General features: G+C 38.0%; 1 protein-coding gene across 35 annotated transcripts in view; it reads right to left on the reverse strand.

Moving 5' to 3' along the window:
- Nucleotides 1–21253, reverse strand: part of Jade3 (jade family PHD finger 3) — a 150633-nt gene that overhangs the window by 23082 nt on the left and 106298 nt on the right. For 34 of the 35 annotated variants that reach the window (XM_087189959.1, XM_087189952.1, XM_087189947.1 and 31 more), the window contains 3 exons: nt 10564–10754; nt 6907–7118; nt 18–185 (listed from right to left, as the gene is read on the reverse strand). In XM_087189959.1, the coding sequence (XP_087046085.1) occupies nt 18–185; nt 6907–7118; nt 10564–10612 (429 nt within the window). In that variant the 5' untranslated portion in view covers nt 10613–10754. Of the gene's footprint in view, nt 1–17; nt 186–6906; nt 7119–10563; nt 10755–19751; nt 19869–21253 lie in introns of those variants that run through there. The other variant, XM_021249617.2, reaches the window with a different exon arrangement.

Below are 21253 nucleotides of genomic sequence, written 5' to 3' on the forward strand. Positions count from 1 at the left end.
CTTAGATGATTTCTTACCTCTGGAATCCACAGTGCACAGCTGACGTGAGCCCATTTAGTCCCTGTCCTGTTGGTCTTCATGGCTCCACCTTTCTTTGGACATAACAGACACTGTGGATGAATACCCAGGACACAGGAGCGACATAGCCAGCTGCCTTCTGGGACCTTTATAATGCCATAGCAGGCCTAGAAGCATGAGAAGGAAAAGGAAGAATGGTCAGCATTTTTGCACCAGGGTCAATGCTTGTTCTGGTAAAGCCACAAAGCACCCCCTGGTTCTGGAAGAAAGGCAAATAAAGCCAAACAAGTTTATATCTAGTATTTGTAATTTTATTTTATTTTTTATTTATTTTTTGGTACCGGGCATCGAACTCGGGTCCTTGCGCTTGCGCAGCAGGCGGTGAAACCACTGAGCTAAATCCCCAGCCCAAGTATTTGTAATTTTAAAACACTCAGAAAAGCAACTTCCAGCATGTGAACTAAGATCAGCACATGCGTCCATGAAAACTGGTTTTTTTATAGTACAAGACTGGAAAGAGATACTTTCAAAGGCCAGGCTATTATCTGAGAGTTGGCATTACAGATATTTTTCTTTTTTTTTTTTTTTTTTGCCTGTTTTCTAAAGCTTCTCCAATGTTTACACATTATAATTAGCCAAACACTTATTGAACAACTTCTACTTGTCATGTACTATTGTCACCAAAAAAAGCACTAAAAAACAAAACAAAACAAAACAAAACAAAACAAAACAGTAAAACTCCTGAGTAGCAAATAAGCTAATGTTTACAGAGCCTAAGAGTGCCTAGTACATAAAAACCACTCAGTAATCGTAGCAATTATTTTCTTGGGCTGAAGAAAAAGGGACTTGTGAATGAAAATTGAGTAGAGTATTACACTAATCACAATCCATAATGAGTTCTGGAAGCTGCTTCAAATCCTTTTTGGAATAATATTGGAAAAAATAAATGAATAACCGGGGGAGATGGAAGATTAGTTTGGAAAATATTCTGGACTCCCTTTCCCCTATCTCCAATTTTACACATCTTTTTCTCCTTATTGCTCTACACTATTTGAAGATTAAGCCTAGAGGACACTTAGCTCCTCATATGGCCTGGCATACCCTCTAGTTTTAACAGATTCAACATGGCAGCTTCAAAATCTTTGCAGGCCTCAGGAGTTTTACCTTCAGGTCAGATTAAGTTGTTACTGTTACCATATCTACTCCTTCCCCTGGAACCGACTCTTTTTCCACTCCTTTCCATATCCTGCTATGCTTCCCATCTTCTAGACCAAATTCCTAGACTCACTTGCCTTTATCCACTGGTCCTAGGGCTTTCCATTCCTTCCTAGAGTAGCCCAGAAATTCCGACCACCTTCTCCATTCCCACTCCCATGACTGTACACCATTCAAATTCTAATCATGCCTGGTTTGATCTATTTCTAAATTCTCTTCCTCCCTCTTCACACCTTAACCCCTCCTCCACTTAACTACTAGACCCTTCTCACTAAAACAAAGATTTCATACCACCGTACAGCAGCAAAACCCTCCAGGGACTTCTCTTGTTGTCACCTGGCCCCCTCTCAGGTCTTTGCTACTGCCTAAGGCCTGTTTTGTAAAGATAACAAGCTCAGAATGGTTTTCACATTTTTGAAAGATTGTAAGAAGAAAAATATGTAATAGAGATAGCATGTGGTTGGCAAAGTCTGAAATATTTACTATCTGGCCCTTTAAAGAAAAAGTTTGCTAACCCTGACATGAAGTCTGTAGCTCTTCATACCTCACTATTTGTTCCCACGTCGAACCACACCATACCCAAACACAGGGCTCCTAATTTGGACAGGCAAGCCTCTTTTCTCCATAACCAGCCATTCTTAGTCTCATGTCCATGTGTCTGTCTAGAGCAGTGGTAGTGAACCTATGGCACACGTGCCTCAATGGGCTGTTATCACTGAAAGCTCTAACAGGTTCCCCATCACTGACTAGGTAGTTTCCCTGTGCCACAAGGTCAACTCCTCTTTGCAGTCAAGACCTTTCTCATTCTTCCACACCTGGTTCAGACTCCAGGGCCCTCCAAGAACACCAGCCCCTTTGTCTGCCCCATTACCTGACTTCCGTCCTCCATTCCAAGTTTACAGTCAGTACCATGTACTCTTTTTCTCCACTTCTGGTGCCATGTGGCTCAGTGAGATTTTAAGGTCACTGAGGGTGGAGCTTTCATCAATTTACCTGGAATGCCCTCGAGGCTGAGCTGTAGTACATAGTTTGGTAGAACAAGTTAATTTAGTTCAGGAACCCATGCTGGACTCCAACTAGGCTGCTTTCATGACAGCAGGGCATCATCTTATAAGGGTCCTAACTTTTGAAGGATTCCTTTGTCTGAGGCCAAGAATGTTTGCCAGCAAGCTTTCTCCTGAAAATAGAGCCATTTTCTAACTGGTAGAAGAGAAGCCAGTACCCTCTTCTAGGAATGCCCTTTATTTTCTGGTGATTTTATTGGGCAGAAAATCATTTCCCAAGCCCTTTGTAGACTTATTCATGGGCATAAAATCATAAAAGCTTGAATTTCATATCATATGGAGCACAACATGGTGAAGATTGTGGATTCTCTTGGGAAAATAGCACACAGGAACTAGGGCTAATAAACTCAGTATCAAGTATTATATTCATGACATATAAAAACTATGACTATGTATATTTAGGCAAATTAACTCCAACCTTAATCTGAATATTTAATATTTTGGCTAAGAAGGAGGAAATGGGTACACATAAAAGGACTTAGAATGGTCTTTCTTGTTTTGAAAAGAAAAAAAATTAAGTTAAATGTTAAAATCTAAAGTTTACTGATAAACTTTTCTTCTAAAGTACTGACCATGAGCATATTTTTGTTACTGAGGAACAAACACTGAACATTATATGGAGAAAAAAGTTTATGTTTAATAAATTCATTGTCAATATGTCCACATTCTGTTAAGGAGTAAACCAAATCTTCCAAATCATTTTAAGTCATTTTTCAGCCAACAGAGGGAGGTCTAACCTAAACTCTTTAGGATGCAATTGAATGTACTCACTTTGGAAGACTCATGAAACTTCATATGGCACTAATTTCCAGCTTTAATACACAGAACTTTAGATTCTGCAAAGTCTAGCCAATTGTTATTGCCATCTCTATGTGAGAAAATGGCATTATTTACAGTCATTACTGGATATGTTTTCAAAAGAAATGATATACCCATAGGGAGAATTATTATGCTACATTTAATTTTACTAGCCAAAGAACCTAAAAATAATCCCTCGATTTTTCTTTTTCGGTACTGGGGATCGAACTCAGGACCTTGCACCTGTGAGGCAGGCGCAGTGCCACTGAGCTAAATCCTCAGCCCCTCCCTTAATATTTTGTCCCAAATGTAAAGGACAAATATAGAAAATACGACCCTTTGTCCTATTCCATTTAAGCTTACTGCAGATTCACAATCATTTATCTGACACCCCTATAGTGATAAACAGAAAATTCACAATTGTTCAGATCTTAGGAAAGTAATACATTACATACATGGTGTACTACCTAACCCCTAGTGGGTCCATGTAATTGGATGCATTAATAATTCTCTCACAAAATATATGAGTATTTACACAAAACTGATAAAGACTATAAATGACCTCATATTGGGTAAAATTTAGTATCATCCCTAAATCAGTTCTGGCACGGAATAAGAAGGGCAGTTTTGCCAGGCATGATGGTTAATTTTTTTTCTTTTGGTAGCGGGGATTGAACTCGGGTCCTTGAGCTTCAGAGACAGGCACTGGAACCACTGAACTAAATCCCCAGCCCTAATGGTTCATGCCTGTCTGTAATCCCAGCACTAGGGCAGTAGGGCTGTGAATTCAAGGCCCGACTGGGCAACTTAGTGAAACTCTGCCTCAAAAAATAAAAAAGGGCTGTGGATGTAGCTAAATTGTATAGTGCCCTCAAGTTTGAGCTCGAGTACTCCACTCCTACACACACACACACACAATGTAGTTTGCAGAGCTTCAGAATTTTGGAATTGCAGAGAAGGAACTGTGGATCTGTATCATCAGATGCTTATGTTCATAGCTAAATGGGAAAATTTTTCTGTTCTCACAGAAAGTGAGATACACATGGCAATAACTGGTGGAAAGAAGATAAATTTTCAAAATTCCCTATTTTAAAGGATACAAGTAAACAAAAAAAGACTAAATTGGTCACAGAGAATTTTCAGTATCTTCTACATCCAGAAGGTTAGTTAGGTGGCCTACAGAAGTAAGAGTCTTAAGCCCTGGCTGCTCTCTATTGCCTCTATTTTAGCCAGAATGATCTTTCTAAAATACAAATCATATGGTATCTTTCAGGATTGACAAGATAAACCAGAAGTTTTAGTTTATCAGAGAGTCCTTCACACATGTTTTTTGTGCCCTTCTCTACCCTGAGTCTTTAGGGTTTCCTTTTCTAGCCCTCTACTCCACATTTCTGAAGTACTTGGAGCTGCCTCCAACATACTTTGTCCACTCTCCCTACCCCTATGAACATATTCTCCCTTCTCCTGAAGATAGCTTGCTGGTTTATTTGACATCTCCTTTTAGCTATTAAGATTTAGCTTGGGGAGGCCGGAGATTTAGCTCAGTGGCACTGCACCTGCCTTGCAAGCGCAACGTCCTGAGTTCAATCCCTGGTATTGAAAAAAAAAAAAAAAAGTCTTGGATTTTTGGGCCGGGGGTTTGGCTCAGTGTTTCTGCCACCTGCCTTGCAAGCACAGGGTCCTGAGTTCGACCCCTGGTACCAAAAAAAAAAAAAGATTTAGCTTGGGGGCTGGGGATTTAGCTCAGTGGTGCAGCTGCCTGCCTTGCAGGCGCAAGGTCCTGAGTTCCATTCCTGGTACCCCTCCCCCCAAAAAAGATTTAGCTTGGATGCCATTTCCTGGAGTCATTTTTGACCCTGCCCCTCCTATGCAATTATGTAGAAGCATTAATTTATATCTATAAAAGCACTTGGCTAAATTGGCACTTTCCTTATAGTCTTTACACAAGACTATGCTTTTCCTGGGGCCAGATGCATATCTACCTCTTCATCACTGACTGTGTTCTCAGCATGCAGTATAGTTCTGGCTCATGAATGATGCTGAGTAGCTACAGTCTTTGCTGGATAAATTAATGATATGAATGAAATACAACAGGTTCAGAAGAGTGAAAAATACGGGGAATGTTACATTAAAAATTTTATTACAGGGCAGGGGATTTAGCTCAGTGGTTCTGCCACTTGCCTTGCAAGCACAAGGACCCGAGTTCAATCCCAGTACCAAAAAAAAAAAATTTATTACAATAAAAGACATCATTATAATCCCTCTCAAAGTACTTCCCCATTGAACACATTTACCCTATTTTCTTGCCACTCTTTGAAGCAGTTTGGAAGTCTTCTTTCATGTTCTTCGTTGCACTGTTGTGGCTGTCGTGATGTCTTAAATTGACTGAAAATGTTTACCTTTTATGATCGTTTTGACTTTGAGGACAAGCCAGAAGTTGAACTGTGTCAGAGCTGATAACTAAGGTGGATGAGGACACTGTAATGTTTTTACAATCCTGCCTTTTCATCTTACGGTGCTTGGGAGAAGCATTCATTGTATTTTTGATCATGCCTTCTGAAGACACTAATGAAAAAAGACTTCCAGAACTGTTTCAGAAAGTGGCAAGAATGGTACGTGTGTCTAAAGTGAGGGGGATTAATAGCAATATATCTTTTACTGTAACACATTTTAAAAAATTTAAACACTCACCATATACTTTGATCACTCCTTGTAGGATAAGGGTAGGAGAGATCAAGAAAGTATTTGAATTAGAACTTGAAAGGTATGTAGATTTTTTTTTTGGTACCGGGGATCGAACTTGGGTCCTTGTGCTTGCAACGCAGGCAGCAGAACCACTGAGCTAAATTCCCAGCAGTATGTAGATTTTTGGTAGCTGGAGGTGGGAGAAGACATTTTGAAATTGGGAAATGGTGAAACTATGCAGACAGGGCAGTAAAATTGGGTGATGGCTGAAATACAGAGACAGGGCAGTATCAGCCATATTGATCACTGCACCTCAAGCAACTTTATTTTGCTGGAGCATAGGGCTTATGGGAGGGGGAAGGAAAGAGTTGAAAGGAGTGTGAATACAATCAGCATCATGATTTGTTCAAGTCAGGGTCTCACGATGTAGTTCAGGCTGGCCTTGAACTCATTATATAACCCAGGCTGGCCTCAAACTCAAGGAGATCCTCCTGACTCAGCCTCCTGAGTGCTGGGATTACAGGTGTGTGCCATCATGCATGGCAGAATCATCATCATAATTGAAGGTCAGGATGCTATATGGAATGACAAATATCTAGCTTGAGTAAAGTTACTTAACCTCTCCTGTATCGTGTGTAAAACTAAGGAGGTAGGCAGTCATTGTAAGCCCTAAAATTCTGTGATCTCTAAAAGTGGGGTAGACTTAAGTTTCCTGGGAGTGATACATTTGGGGATGGGGGGCTCTGAGTACCAAGATAAAGAGTCTGGCCTTCTATCTGTCTGTGAGTGTCACCTGATGATCTCATAGGGATTCTAAGGCAGAGGAGAGACTCCCAGGCAGGCAGCATGGGGACCTCCAGAGGGGAACTGAACAAGGCACTCCCAATGGTGTAGGCATGAAGCGACATAATAAAGACCTGGATTTAACCCCTTGGGGTGACGTTAGTAGGTAAGACAATTTGAGGACCATGAGTATTGTTTCTACAGGAAATACTGAAGAACATCCAGCCAAATTTTAATTTTTACCTTTAAATACAAGGTGATACCCTCATACAGGTATTGCAGATTATCACTCAACTTCAAGAAAACTGACCATGGAGACGTAGCAGTCTCCACTCTCACTAACCTGATGCACACAGACGTTACACTTATCACAGAATACCATATCATTCCCTTCTTCACTGTCTGGAGACTGGCACACATCACAGATCACATCTTCATCATACTCTATACCTAGCCCTTCCTCTGTCTCAATAGCATGGTTCATATTTTCATAGCAATGACGTTCCAGGACTTCTATTGTTTTTTCCATAAGGGTCTCATCAACTGGCCCATGACCTGCACAGAAATACAAACAATCAATCAACCCATCAGTAAGCAGCTGTCATTCCAAAATCACCTACTGTGAATCCAGTGCAGGCATGGGTGGAATTCTAAAGGATAAAATCATATTGTCTCTGCTCCAAAACAACAAGATTTCAAACAATCTTGTACTAGAGCTACCCTAACATTCACCTATAATAATATATTAATGTTTGACATATGAAAGAAGAGAATATACAAAAAAAAAAAAAGAGACTATATTTCACCACATTCCTTAGAAGATTACTGATCCTTTCCTTTTTTTTTTTTTTTTTTGGTACGGGGATCAAACTCAGGACCTTGCACTTGCAAGGCAGGTGCGGTGACACTGAGCTAAATCCCCGGCCCTGCTTTCCATTTTCTGCACATTGTCTTTTTTTTTTTTTTTGTACCAGGGATTGAACTTGAGACCTTGCGCTTGTGAGACAGGCAGCGGAACCACTGAGCTAAACCCCTGGCTCCTCCATTTTCTGTCTAAATTGTTGCCTATCTCCTAGATCTCTCTTGATTTTCTCTTATTCCCAGCGTAGGAGAACTTTAATCAAACTTCATAATTTTGAACACTGATTTGTACTATTACTAAATAACTATTTAGACATAAATAATTCATTAATGGTTATACAAGGAAATTTTCATACAAAAAAGTGTTAAGCCGTAAAAGAAAGTTCTAGGTACTATGCACACATGATTATATAAATGAAAGACTGGTTTTAAAATCTTACTTTAAAAAATTCAAAGCTATTTTCAATGGCAAACAATTATAAACCTATTAGCATTCACAAAGGTCTAACAAGGCAATTCTGAAATTACCTTCTTTTTTTTTTGAGACAGGGTCCTGGCGAAGTTACTAAATTGCCCAGGCTGGGCTTGAACTTTGGATCCTCCTGCCTCAGTCTCCCAAAGTGCTGGGATTACAGGCATGTGCCACCATGCTCGGCTACCTTTTTGATTCTTGATTCCTTTTTCCTTCTATACTTTTATTTTCTCCTATCTTTCCACACTTCACTTAACCAAAAGATCCATACGGCAGATGATGGTAACAACTGAACGTTTTTCTTAGGAGGACTAGTGCTTTTGTGAGAGGATGGATATATTTATTCTAATAGTTATCCAGAAATAATTTTCAAAATGATTCAAAACAAATTTATCCACATACACCACTTCATTTTTAATGTAAGATGTCCTAAAGAACTTTGGAATTCTGCATAACCATTGTAATGTAGCTACTTATGAAAACAAACACTATTCAGGCTTTATGTTTCATTTTTCAAGCCAAAGATAGACATATATATAACATAATGTCTGGCTATAAGAGAACATGGATTCAAGTTCCAACTTCACTTCAAATTAGCTATGTAAACTTTGACAAGTTATTTACCCTTGTTAGACCTTAGTGTTCTAAACTATAAAATAAAAATAATAATACTAAATTCACTGATTTTTAGTAAGGATAAGTATGGTGCCTAGTATGTTATAAGTGGTCAACTTTCCTTAATCAGAATCAAAAAATGTTTAATTATTTTAAGCTTTTAGAAGTGTAACTACAATATTATTTACCCTGACGAAAATCCGAGATAAGGTAAATATCTTTTAAAAACTTTTCCAGGGCCAAGGATTTAGCTCAGTGGTGCTGCACCTGCCTCGCAAGTGCAAGGTCCTGAGTTTGACTGCCAGTACAAAAAACAAAACAAAACACAAGACAAACCATCTTCCAATGCAATGTGGTATCCTAGATCAAAAAAGGTCACTAGTGGAAATAACTGTGAAATTCGAAAAAAGTCTAGAGTTTCTTTAACTGTGTTAGTTTCTTATTTATTTATTTATTTTTGGTACCAGGGATTGAACTCACATCCTTGCGCTTGCACAGCAGGCAGCGAAACCACTGAGCTAAATCCCTGGCCCAGTTTCTTATTTTTGACAAACATATTATGGCCAAGTAAGATATTATTATTAGGGGAACTGATACCAGGTAAGGTGCATATGTGCGCTCTGTTCTGAATGTGCAACTTTTCTGTAAATCAAACTATTCCAAAATAAAAAGTCTGTTTGAAAAGGAAATAATTAATTCCAATGGGAATTAATTGCAAATATCAAAGGGACTTTATTATACCTGTAATGTGGTTTCATGCCAAAGGCAATGTTGTGATGATTATAATATTTACAGATGATATTATGCTTCATATGCACAACTGCACACTGGAGCATCAGTCCATTTGAATATGTCCCCATACTATGATTTTTTATTTCTGTCAGTCTTTTATTCCCTAATCTTTGGGGCTCCAACCTTAAACTGACACCCTCTCTCCCCTTTGAGGACTGAGGAAGACATAACACAAAAAGTATTAAAAAGCAAGGAACAAGCGGGTCGGGGATTTAGCTCAGTGGTGCCACCGCCTGCCTCGCAAGCACAAGGTCCTGAGTTCGATCCCCTGTACCGCAAAAAAAAAAAGCAAGGAATAAGGATTGGTCACTGGCAGGATAACTACTATTGCCATGCCAACCTGGATTTCATATAATTTTATTTTTTTCATGTGCAGACACCAGCCTCAAAAGAAAGAAAAAAAGGGTGGGGGGAAGGAAAATCATCTATCCTTATACTGACAATGAACAAATTCAAACAAAAGTGAAATCAAGTGTATCTCCTATGGAGACTTAAAAATTACCCACGGTTCCATAGGAAAATTTGACCAAAACGCTACTTAGACTGAAAACAAATGAACAAGATCTGTATGTAAGTATAAAGTGAGTTTCCTTTGAGCTTAGCATTTCCCAGCACTGCTGGTAACATTTACTTTAAAATTATTACGCTTACTTCCAAGTTCTTTGTTGCCTTTTTTTGTTTCATTTTATTTTCTGAAAATTATATGACAATTTTAGAACTCACTGGTAGCTAAGAACTGCTCTGGAAATGATTTTCTCTGGGTCTGCCATTTTTCCTTCCAGGCAGCAAAATTACAAATCTTGCATTAAGGGGCAAAGGGGCACTGGTCACAGCAACCCATCAGTTGCACTGATGCTTCCCAATGCTGAAGCTGGAGCTTCTCTTCAACCTCCTGACAGATACGCCTATATCCCTGGCCCTGCTCACTGATCAGAGTGATTTTGGGGGCTGAGCCAGGAACAGTTTTTAGAATCAGAACTGAGAAGCAACCTGAGAAAACCTACATGCCATCCCTGATCTGTGCTACTAACCTTGAATGAGGAAAGAAAAGATAAGATTTAAATGTTATTGCTCTATTTCAATATATTTATGCATTTGAAGAAATATCTCATTAAGATAAGACCTAAGAGAAAAATAAATGAAAAAAGGCCAGAAAAGAAAAGACAACAAGATGAAAAAAGCAAGTTTTAAAGGTCTTAACAACTTAAAAAAATTGTGAGTTGCGTCAAAGCACAACCCACTCGCGAGAAAACACCTTACCCATTTCTGTGAGGTCTTCATTAAACTCCTGAAGCCAGAAGATGTCCATGTCATCTAGGTCATAGCGGCATGTGGATGCTGCCAGCTCCTGGATGTTAATGTAGCCAGGCTCTATGGTCTCTGGACTGGAGCAACGGATGTATTTCCGGGGTCGAACAAAGAGAATTTCCTTTTCCTTTTCGGCTATAATCCTAGAAAAGCAAGAGAAGACATTGATAATGATTAACAAATGGCAGGGTCCAAGCACTGACTGGAGGGGTCCAACAGCACTCAAGTCATATGGTAGAGCTAGATGTTCTCTCTCTACCCTACATGCTTTGCTTTGCTTTTTTAGAGGTATGGCAGATCCCCTTCTAGAAAGCAAATGGTTCTGCAAATTCAGTTTTGTTACCTGCTGTGAGCTCACTGACTGCAAACAATATGTTTCATTCACCCTCATGGATCCCGGGACCTGTTGCTAAAGTATTGTGTGCTCTTGGCTCAGAGGTCTCCAAGTGTATTTGGAAGGGGAAACCTAGGAGAAAGTGATACCTGCACAAAGGCACAGCCAGATCCCATACCAAAGATATATTTTGGCAAAATTCATGATTTTCTGCCATGGAGACAATACTAGATTGCGGGAACAGAGTGCATACTTTTAGTCTCACATAAGCCTGTTCTTTTTTTGCCACACACTTGTATGGTGATCCTAGGTAGTTATAAGGTTCAGGGTTTTTTTAGATAAAAGGTAGGGGGATACCTGGGTATGGTGGCACATGCTTGTAATCTCAGCACTGTGGGAAACTGAGGCAGAAGGATAGAAAAATTACAGCTCAGCCCAAGCAATTTAGCAATGTAGCAAGACCCTGCCTCAAAATAAAAAATAAAAAGAACTGGGTAGATGTAGTTCAGTGTGAAGGCCCTGGATTTAATCCCCAGTGCTGAAAAAAAATACAAAAATGTAGAGAGATAACAATAATAAATATTGATAAAATAACACCAAACTTATGACTATTGATAATATACGAAATAGTTTTTGGTATAGTGAACACTAAAAAACAGATGTGTGATAATTATCACTGAGTACTGTAACTTTTTTTTTTGGTACTGGGAATCGAACTCAGGACCTAGTGCTTGCCAGGCAAGCATGGCGCTGCTGAGCTACATCCTTGGCTTGAGTACTGTATTTCTTACTATTTTCACAAAGCAGCTAAGTTAAAGCCAACAGGATACGGAGTTGTACAAACTCAAGGCATTTCCCAACCATAAATGATATCAACCATAGGTATGAGCCAAGGTAACATAATGGGATGAAAGATTCCTTTGCATCAACTGCTTCAGCAGGCCTTAGTAAATCTATACTTCCTCTTACCCTCTTTTGACACCCAAGAGCCCAAGGCAAGGAAACAAAGCAAGAGAAGAAATAAAAGTTTTTTGTGCCAACAACTTATTCTACAATTGATGGTTTAAATACCACAATATATAACCAAGGAGGATGTCTGCATTATTATTTCCTGGTAATTATAAACAACAGGGTGGATTATCTAAATAAAGAGGAAGAAACAAGACACACACATCATTATAAAATAATGAAAATAATTTTTCTGGAAGATTTCTGTAGCTGGTTTCTTTTTTTTTTGGTACCGGGGATTGAACTCAGGACCTTGGGTTTGTGAGGCAGGCAGCGGCACCACTGAGCTAAATCCCTGGCCCTGTAGCTGGTTTCTTTACCCTAAAGTCATTATTTATGTAGAAGGGTTCATAAACATATTCATACCAATACATGTAAATATATATATAGGCATAGTCTACCCTATAGAGAGTAGGTATTTCTTTCTAAAAATTCTTTAAAAAGTCTATGATTCCAAATAATATATCTTGAATAAAGTTAATAACTATACATATTTATACATTAATTTTTCTACCATATGGATTTTTTAAGCTAAAGGTAACAAACATTTGAAGACAATGCAGAATCTTTAAATATTAATGGAAGCTAAAATTTTGCTTCCATTAATATACTGTCGGGGCTGGGGATTTAGCTCAGTTGCACTGCTCGTGCTTCACAAGTGCAAGGTCTTGAGTTTGATGTCCGGTACCAGAAAAAAAAAAATGCTGTCAAAGGCTTGCTACCTAGTGAAACGAACCCAACTGAAAGGACACAACACACATATGAATTGTCCAGACTATGAGATTAAATACGATGTGCTTCTTTGGTGCATGGCCTATAAGGTAAATATACAATATCCATTTTTTTCAAGATACACTTTTCTCTAAAAAGAAGACTTTATAGCTAACAATTTATCTCAATTGCCTCAAGCTGCATATGGAACAAGGTAACACTATAAAAGTTTCTGAATTAAATTAATATGTTTACTGGGCCGGGGATTTAGCTCAGTGGTGCCGCTGTTTGCCTTGCAAGTGCAAGGTCCTGAATTAAATCCCCGATAGCAAACCAAACCAAAACAAAAAAATTAATGTTTACCAAACTTTGGGAGAAAATATTTATAACCACGGGGTATGCAGATATTTTAAATAAAACACAAATGCTATTAACCATAAAGGATGAGACTGAAAAAGTAAACTAGAACTTCTGATTATCGAAAGACAAAATTAAAATAAAAAGGGGCTGGGGATTTAGCTCAGTAGTTTCACTGCCTGCTGCGCAAGCACAAGGTCCCAAGTTCAATCCCTGGTACCAAAAAAAAAAAAAAAAGAGTAAAAAGGCAATCCAAGGAACAGATACTGTTACAATTACATACAATGTACAGTAAACTCTTAAATCAATTGGAGAAAGAGCCCAATTAAAAACTGGGCAGAAGTCTTAAGTAGACATTTCACAAATAAGGCTATTTGTATGACAAATGGGTTTGTTTTTTTTTTGAGTTCCTGGAGACTGAACCCAAGGACTTTGCCCTAAGCTACATCTCTAGCCCTTTTTACTTTTTATTCTGAGTCAGGGTCTCAGTGTCACAAAATTGCCCAAGGTGGGCTTGAACTGCCTCAGTCTCCTACACTGCCAGGTTTACAAGTGTATACCACCATGCCTGAAGGCAAATAAAGTTTAAAAGCCTCTCAACCTTATGAGTTATTACAGAAATTAAGATCACAATTGCTATCATCTACCCGAATGGCTAAACTTTAAAAAGACTGATCCAAAACTGACAATACTAAGTGTTGGTAAGGAAGTGGAGCAAGCAGATTTCTCATACATTGCGGGTAGAAGTATGAATCTGTTACTTTGGCAAGATATTACAGTTATAGGGCAGTGGTGGAGAACCTACAGCATGCGTGCTGCAGCAGGTTATCACTGAAAGCTCTAAATGGTTTGCCATCACTATTACAGGGTATGGACAGACCTTATAACCTAGCAAATCTACTTCTCGGTACATACTTAACAAAAATGTACACATACACACACACCTCCTAAAAGATGAATAAAAATATTCATATCACTTTTTTGTCTAATAACTTAAAACTGGAAACCTAATATCTGTTGAGAGTAGAATGAATTGTGGCATATTCAAACAATGAATTATGACACAACTGAAAATGAATGAACTACTACATGCAACAGGATGGATGGATCTCACAACTATAATGATGAACTAAACAATCCAGTCTCAAATGAATACACACTATAGGATTCTATTTATATGAAGTTCAAAAACTGGCAAAATTGTTACCTAGGGTGAGGGAGGTCAGTTACTAGCAGGGAACAGAAAAAAGGGCTTTGGGGGCCAGGATTTTGGCAATGTTCTATTTCTTGATCTGGGTGGCAGTTAAATGAATATGTTTAGCTCATGAAAATTCACTGAGCTACAGAATTATGGTTTGTATACTTTCTGTGTGTATATCATACTTCAATGCAAAGTTTAGTGACAATTATAATAGTGATATCTCACTCTTGTTTTCATATATCTTGAATTAAAAGTTTGAATCTAAGGACTAAATCTAGAACAATAAAAAATTAGACTAAACAATAATATCAAATGCAAGAAAACATGTGTGTAAAACGCAGTTAATGCAAACTCACAAAGAGAAATTAATGCATTTATAATGATAGAAGGGGACTTTGGGATTAAAAATATAGCTTTAGTATCTTCGAGTATATATAATATTGCTGTAGCTGGAGGAAATCTCAGCATTATCTCTGGGTAGTTTTTTCATCATGTGCTAGCTATAGAGAAATTCTCTGAACCACCATCAGACCACTGACCAAACCAGCAAAAGCTCACAAGCCCAGAGGTCTAAGTAATTCGGTCAGGATGAGATAAATCTAGCTTTCAGTTTAGATGCCTGAGTGTAAGTCAATGTTGTAGTAATTTTCTGGATGACTAGTTTTTGGTGGAAAGGTCCAATCACACCTGCTTAGCTCCACAGAAAGGTGGCTTATTCACCTGTCCTTTCGGGTAGGCCAGAGTGGCTGGAACACCACTACCTCTGGCCCATATGGATACTGCTGTGCCACTGGAGAGGCAATAAAAAGGTTAACTGTCACTACCATAAAATGACTTAAGGCTTCTTCCAGTCTCATGTATAGTGACCCCTCAGTATCTCAACTGATTTGAATATTTGATAGGTACAGCTTATGCTGCATGCATTTCCTAATGAGTGGATTAGAATAATTTGCAACCTGCACAGAACTACATAAATAAACACATTATTTTTTTCAGCATTGGAGATTGAACTCAGGGAGCACTGAGCTATACATGTCCAGCCCTGTTTTTATTTATTTTTTTATTTTGAGAAGGTTCTAAGCTGTTCACATTATAGATTTTTTTGAAGGCTTGAAATAAGTGTCTTGAAAACTAACTAGATAGCAGTCTCTTGTAAAGATATCTTTAGGAGCAGTTTCTGAAAATGACCCTCTAGGGTGACTATTCCTAAGTCCCATGACTAAATTTATGAAACAAAGGATAAGTATAACCTCTGTGACAGATGGCATTTCCAAATTCTACAAGCTCTTCTACAATGTGACGTTGCCACTCCTTTATCAATTGGTGAAGTCTCTTTCCCCTCTTTAAATAGGGGAGGGCTTGTGACTGTTTTGACCAATAGAAATGAGACTATGAGAATCGCAAGGCTGTTTCATAAAATAGAATGCAGCTTTCACTTGCCTTGCAGGAAGGAACACATGTAAAGTACTTGGAGCCTGTGCCTGAAGACTGTTAGGAGTCTGACTCTGCTAGGGTTTGTCAGGCTATGAGGAAAGCAAACCATGTGGAGAGGCTATGTAGTCTTTATGTCATTCCAGCCCAGGGATGGGTTATGAGACACATGAGTAAGCCTTCAGTTGATTCCATCCTTAAGCTGCTGAGTCACCCCCAAACTTCAAGTCCTCTTAGATAAGGCCCTAGAAATCATGAAGCAGAGACAAGACATCCCTGTTGTATCCTGATTTTCTGATCCACATAATTCACAAGTATGACAACCCAGTTGTGATAAGTTGTAAGTTTTGGGGCAATTTATTATCAGCACTGGAACTGATAACTGGAACAGCTGACAAAGGACTGTTTTAAACTTGATTTTTATTTGGGTTTTTTTGAGACAGTGTCTTGCTTTGTAGTTCAGGCTGGCCTTAAACTCATTATGTAGCCAAGGCTGGCCTTGAACTTGCAGCAATCCTCTTGCCTCAGCCTCCCAAGTGCTGGGATTACAGGCATGTGCCACCATACCCAGCTGCTTTAAAGTTCATAAATAAATGTGTATAAACTTGCTCGGTACATTGTACTCATTACTCAACTTTCATAATTGAAACCAGGAGTGGTAGAATGCTCCTGCCTAACATAGAATGGAAAGGAAATGTGGGAAAAAGTAGGGTAAGGAGAGTAGTAGCAGGTGAGAGGTGCCTAGATGACCAAGTACAGCAGTGAGAAGGCAGGCAGGCTTGTGTTCTTATGTACCACTAGAGGGCATTCTTTTCACGTCTATGAAACCTGGATATATTTTGAAAGCAGATTTAAAAAGATGTCTTGAATATGGAGATTGAATATGGAATGTAAGACAATAAAATCGAAGATGACTATAAGGATTTTGGCTCAAAAGACCCCAGTTAAAATGGAAGGGTGGATTTTCCACCACTTAAATGAGAAAAATTATAGATAAAAGTGCTTTGGGAAGATCAGTAGTTCAGTTTGGAACATTTTAAATCTGACATGTCTACTAGCACTTAAGTGGAACTGTTGAACTGGGGGTTGTGTATTTGGATCTGGTTTAGTGAGGAAAGTACTATTTTCCATAGCCAGGTAAGTCTCAAGTTTACATTCCAACGGGATATAGGGACTTGTCATTACAGTCAATCATTTCCTCTTTTAGTTTCATTAATAATGAAGGAGTATATATTAAGAGAAAGGAGCAAGTTATAGAATGATCCCATTTATAAACACATATGTACGTGTTTATAAGCATATTTATATTCACTCTTTTCCAAAAAAGGGAATACTCCTCAGCTACTTTTGAGGCTAATATTACTCTAATACAACATCAGATAAAAATATCATTGGAAAACTATAGGTCAGTATTCCTCAGGAATATAGATATAAAAATTTTCAACAAGATATTAGCTTATCAAATCAAACAGTATATAAAAAAGAATTATAAACTCTGGCCCACTGAATGTTATGGACTGAACTGTGTCCCCTCCAAAAACTTTCCCATGTTGAAGTCCTGTAACCCTCAATGTATTTGGAGACAGGACCTACAGGGGGATAATTAAGGTTAAATCAGGTCATAAGTGGGGCTCTAATCTTATAGGACTGATGGCCTTATTGATGAGGAAGCACTGACGCCCTCCCCAACCTCTCCTACATGCACCAAGGAAAGCCACGGCAAAAAAGGTGGGAGGCAAGGAAGAAAATTCTTATCAGAAACTGAATCTTCTTGTTAAAGCCACCCAGTCTGTGGCATTTTATTATGGGAGCTGAAGCTAACTAATAATGGGTGCTTATTCCAATAATACAAGGTTAGTTCAATATTTAAAAATCAATGTAATCCATGATATTAACATGCTAAAGAAGACAAATCATGATATTTGATGCAGAAAAAAGTATTGACAAATCTTTATGATAAAAACACAACAAACTAGGAGTAGAGGTGAATTTCCTTAATTCGATAAAAAAATTTATAAAAATCTTACAGTTAACTTACTTAGTACTAAAAGACTGAATATTTTCTCCTTAAGATTGGGAACAAGACAAAGCTGTCTGCTCTTACCACTGCTATTCAAAACTGGTATTCAAGTTTTAGTCCTGCAATAAGGCAACAAAAGAAATAAAAGGTGATAGATGGGGAAGGAAAAAGGAAATTCATCCTTATTTTCAGGTGACATGATGGTCTACATAGAAAAATACAAAGAAATTGTTAAATTCCGGAACTATATAATTCTTCAAGGATGCAGAAATACAAGATTAATACACAAAAGTTGATTGTATCTGTATGTACTAGCAATGGACATGTGGAAACTGAAATTATAATTACAACATAATAATTATTAGAAAAATTAACAGAAGTATAATTCTAGCAAAACACACAGGATGTATTTGCTGAAAACTACATAATTTTGATGAAAGAAAGCTCTAAATAAATAACTGGAAGGCTCAACATAGGAAAGATGTCAACCTTCCCCAAATAATACGTAGGTTTAATGTAACTCCTATGAAAATCCAGCAAGATTTTTTTGTAGATAGAGACAAACTTAGTAAAAAAATTTCTGTGGAAAGACAAACTAAGAAAGCCATTGTAGTTTCAAAAAATGAAGAATAAAGAAGAATCAAGATGTATGACTTTGAACCTTGACCTAAACTCACATCTTATACAAAATTAACTAAAAAAGGATCATGCATTCAAGTGTAAAACTATAAAGCTTTTATAGTGATTTTTTGAAATTTAATTTTTAATTGACATTTAAAAATTTTAACTGATACAAAAAATATAAAAGTTGTACATATTAACGGGGTACCATGTAATGTTTAATACATGTACATATTACATATATTTTTAGTGTTACTGGGGATTGAACCCAGCAACTTCATCAACCCATTCCAGTTCCCCTTACTCTTTCCTTTTTTAAAATTTTGAGACAGTGTCTTGCTAAGTCACTACACTATTCATTCTGGGCTCAAACTTTTGATCCTTCTACCTCAGCCTCCCAGAATGCTGGGATTATAGATGAGATTGGGCATGTTCAGGGTGGTATGGCCGTAGACAATGTGCTGGGATTACAGGCATGTGCCACCAAGCCCGGCTATGCTGCATAATGTTTACATCAGGTTATACAACATTTATTTCCTCAAACACTTAATTCTTAGTTGTAAACTTTCAAAATCCTTTCTTGTAGCTTTATTTTTGAGACAGAGTCTTGCTATATAGCTCAGGGTGACCTCAGAAATGCTGTGCAGCCCAGGCTGGACTTGAATTTGCGATCCTTCTGCTTTAGTCTCCTGAGTGCTGGGATTACAGGTGTGCAGCACCACATCTGGCTTCTTCTAGCTTTTTGAAATGCACAGTACATAATTATTATCTATATTCACCATAACTAATTATTACCTATAGTCACCCATATAAAATGCTTAAAAGAAAACAGCACAAAATTGTTGGGGCTAGGTGAGTTCATAGACATGACATTAAAAGTATGACCCAAAAGAAAAAAAAAATCAGTAAATATGAACTTCATCAAAATCACAAACTTTTACTTTGTAAAAGACTCGTTAAGAGAATGAAAAGAAAAAAAAAAGAGAGAATGAAAAGACAATACAAAATAGACCAGGAGCAAATATTTGCAAACCACATATTTAACAAGACTCACTGAAAATGTATAAATAATTTTCAAAATTTAATATTAAAAAACAAAGAATCCAGGGGCCGGGGATTTAGCTCAGTGGTTCTGGCGCCTGCCTCGCAAGTGCAAGGTCCCGAGTTCAATCCCCGGTACCACCCCCCCACCCCCCAAAACCAAAGAATCCAATTAGAAAATGGGCAAAAGACATAAAGAAGATACATTTCACTGAAGAGGATATATGGATGGGAAATAGGAAGCTTTGTCAAAAAACCTTAAGGCTAGGCCCTATGTAAAAAGCCAATGTTGGAGTAAGTTCACACCATGGGGCCAAATAAATAAACCTGAATTTATATAGTACCCCAAAATGTTTTTGTTTTTGGTTTTTAGAGACAGGGTCTCGCTATATAGTTCAGACTGGCCTTGAACTTACCACGTTGCTCAGGCTGGTCTTGAACTTGTGCCAATCCTACCTCAGCCTCCAAAGTGCTGGGATTACAGGTATGCGCCACCATTCCCAGCTCCCAAAATGTTAATTGAACTCATCTGAATTTGAAAGTTTAGATAAGGGGCATACAAATTAATTCATCTATGTTCCAATATCATTTCATATCACAAAAATTTTTAAGGTGGCCTACAAAACCTAAAAAGTAAAAATCATAACACACAGTCTGAGCCCTGCAAAATGATGGCTGCAATAAGAGTGGCTGAAGGGATTGGGTATTACAAACAAAGCTTTAATCCTAAATCAGTTGAGCCTCTAGTACGGTTGACTCATTTTTTTTTTTTTTTGGTACCGGGGATAGAACTTGGGTCCTTGCGCTTGCGCAGCAGGCAGCAAAACCATTGAGCTAAATCCCCGGCCCTGGTTGACTCATTTTTAAAGCCAAAAGGGAAATATAAGAAAACTGAAAAAAGTGATTTTCATTAAACTCAAGAAATAAGATATTCTAGAACAATTATTCTCCTTTGTGTTTTTTCTTTTCAGTACTGCTGATCCTTGGAACTCAGGACCTTGTGCTTGTAAGGTAGGCCCAACAATTGTTCTCAAAGTGCTGCTGGACAAGCAGCATCAACATCATTAGGAGAACTATTGAAAATGCAAATTCTCAGGCCTCATACCTCAGATCTACTCAATCAAGAGCTCTGGGCATATGAGTCAGAAATCTGTCTTAAACCCCCACAGGTGATTTTGATGTTACCTAAATTTTGAGAATAGCTGTTCCAAAGTAAAGGCTCTATGCAACAGTACGATTCTTATTGATGCCTTCTAAGAAACAGAAAATGATACATCCTACCTACTAACACCAACCAGGAGTTCTGGATTTCATTAAGGAATTTAATATGATCAATAATTTAATAGTCTGGTTTGTCCAATTAAAATTAAGGGTTTTATGAGTTAGGCAAAGAACTATGGCAAACAGAAGAGAAACAGTCACAGCACTTAAAATGGTTTTCTAAACTCTCAGAACAAATTAACTCTGTTAGTCTCTGAGTCCATTTTTCCTAAATTGCTGATCTACTCTTTTCACCCTACTTATCAGATGGATACCATTTTTAAAATGGTACACTGGATATTTTCCATCTGATTTGAAAAATTATCTATCGTGATAATTAACTTAACACTAAGACCAAAGTCAAGACGTTTCAATAATCCCTGGAGCATCAATGGGAATGGCAATGGTTAGTTCAGCACCAGGGCTGCTGTACTATATAAAAATATGCACAGCAAGGAAATGAAAATGCTCAACTCTTTTGTTCATTCTCGATGTTATTCTGATTCTTAGGAGGCAGAAAAGAGGTATTGATGATGAGCTAGTGAAACTTGGAACATGTGTTGAAAGAAGATTGTAGAGCTTTCCTGAATAGATTATGGACAGCCTCTCTATGGGTGAGACAGCTTGGGCCTGGGTTTCTAGAACTGATTCAAAAAAC

This window comes from Heterocephalus glaber, unplaced genomic scaffold, assembly GCF_053883595.1.
Source record: "Heterocephalus glaber isolate CG9 unplaced genomic scaffold, H.glaber_assembly_v1.0 deba00001547, whole genome shotgun sequence".
NCBI classification, from domain to species: Eukaryota; Metazoa; Chordata; class Mammalia; order Rodentia; family Bathyergidae; genus Heterocephalus; species Heterocephalus glaber.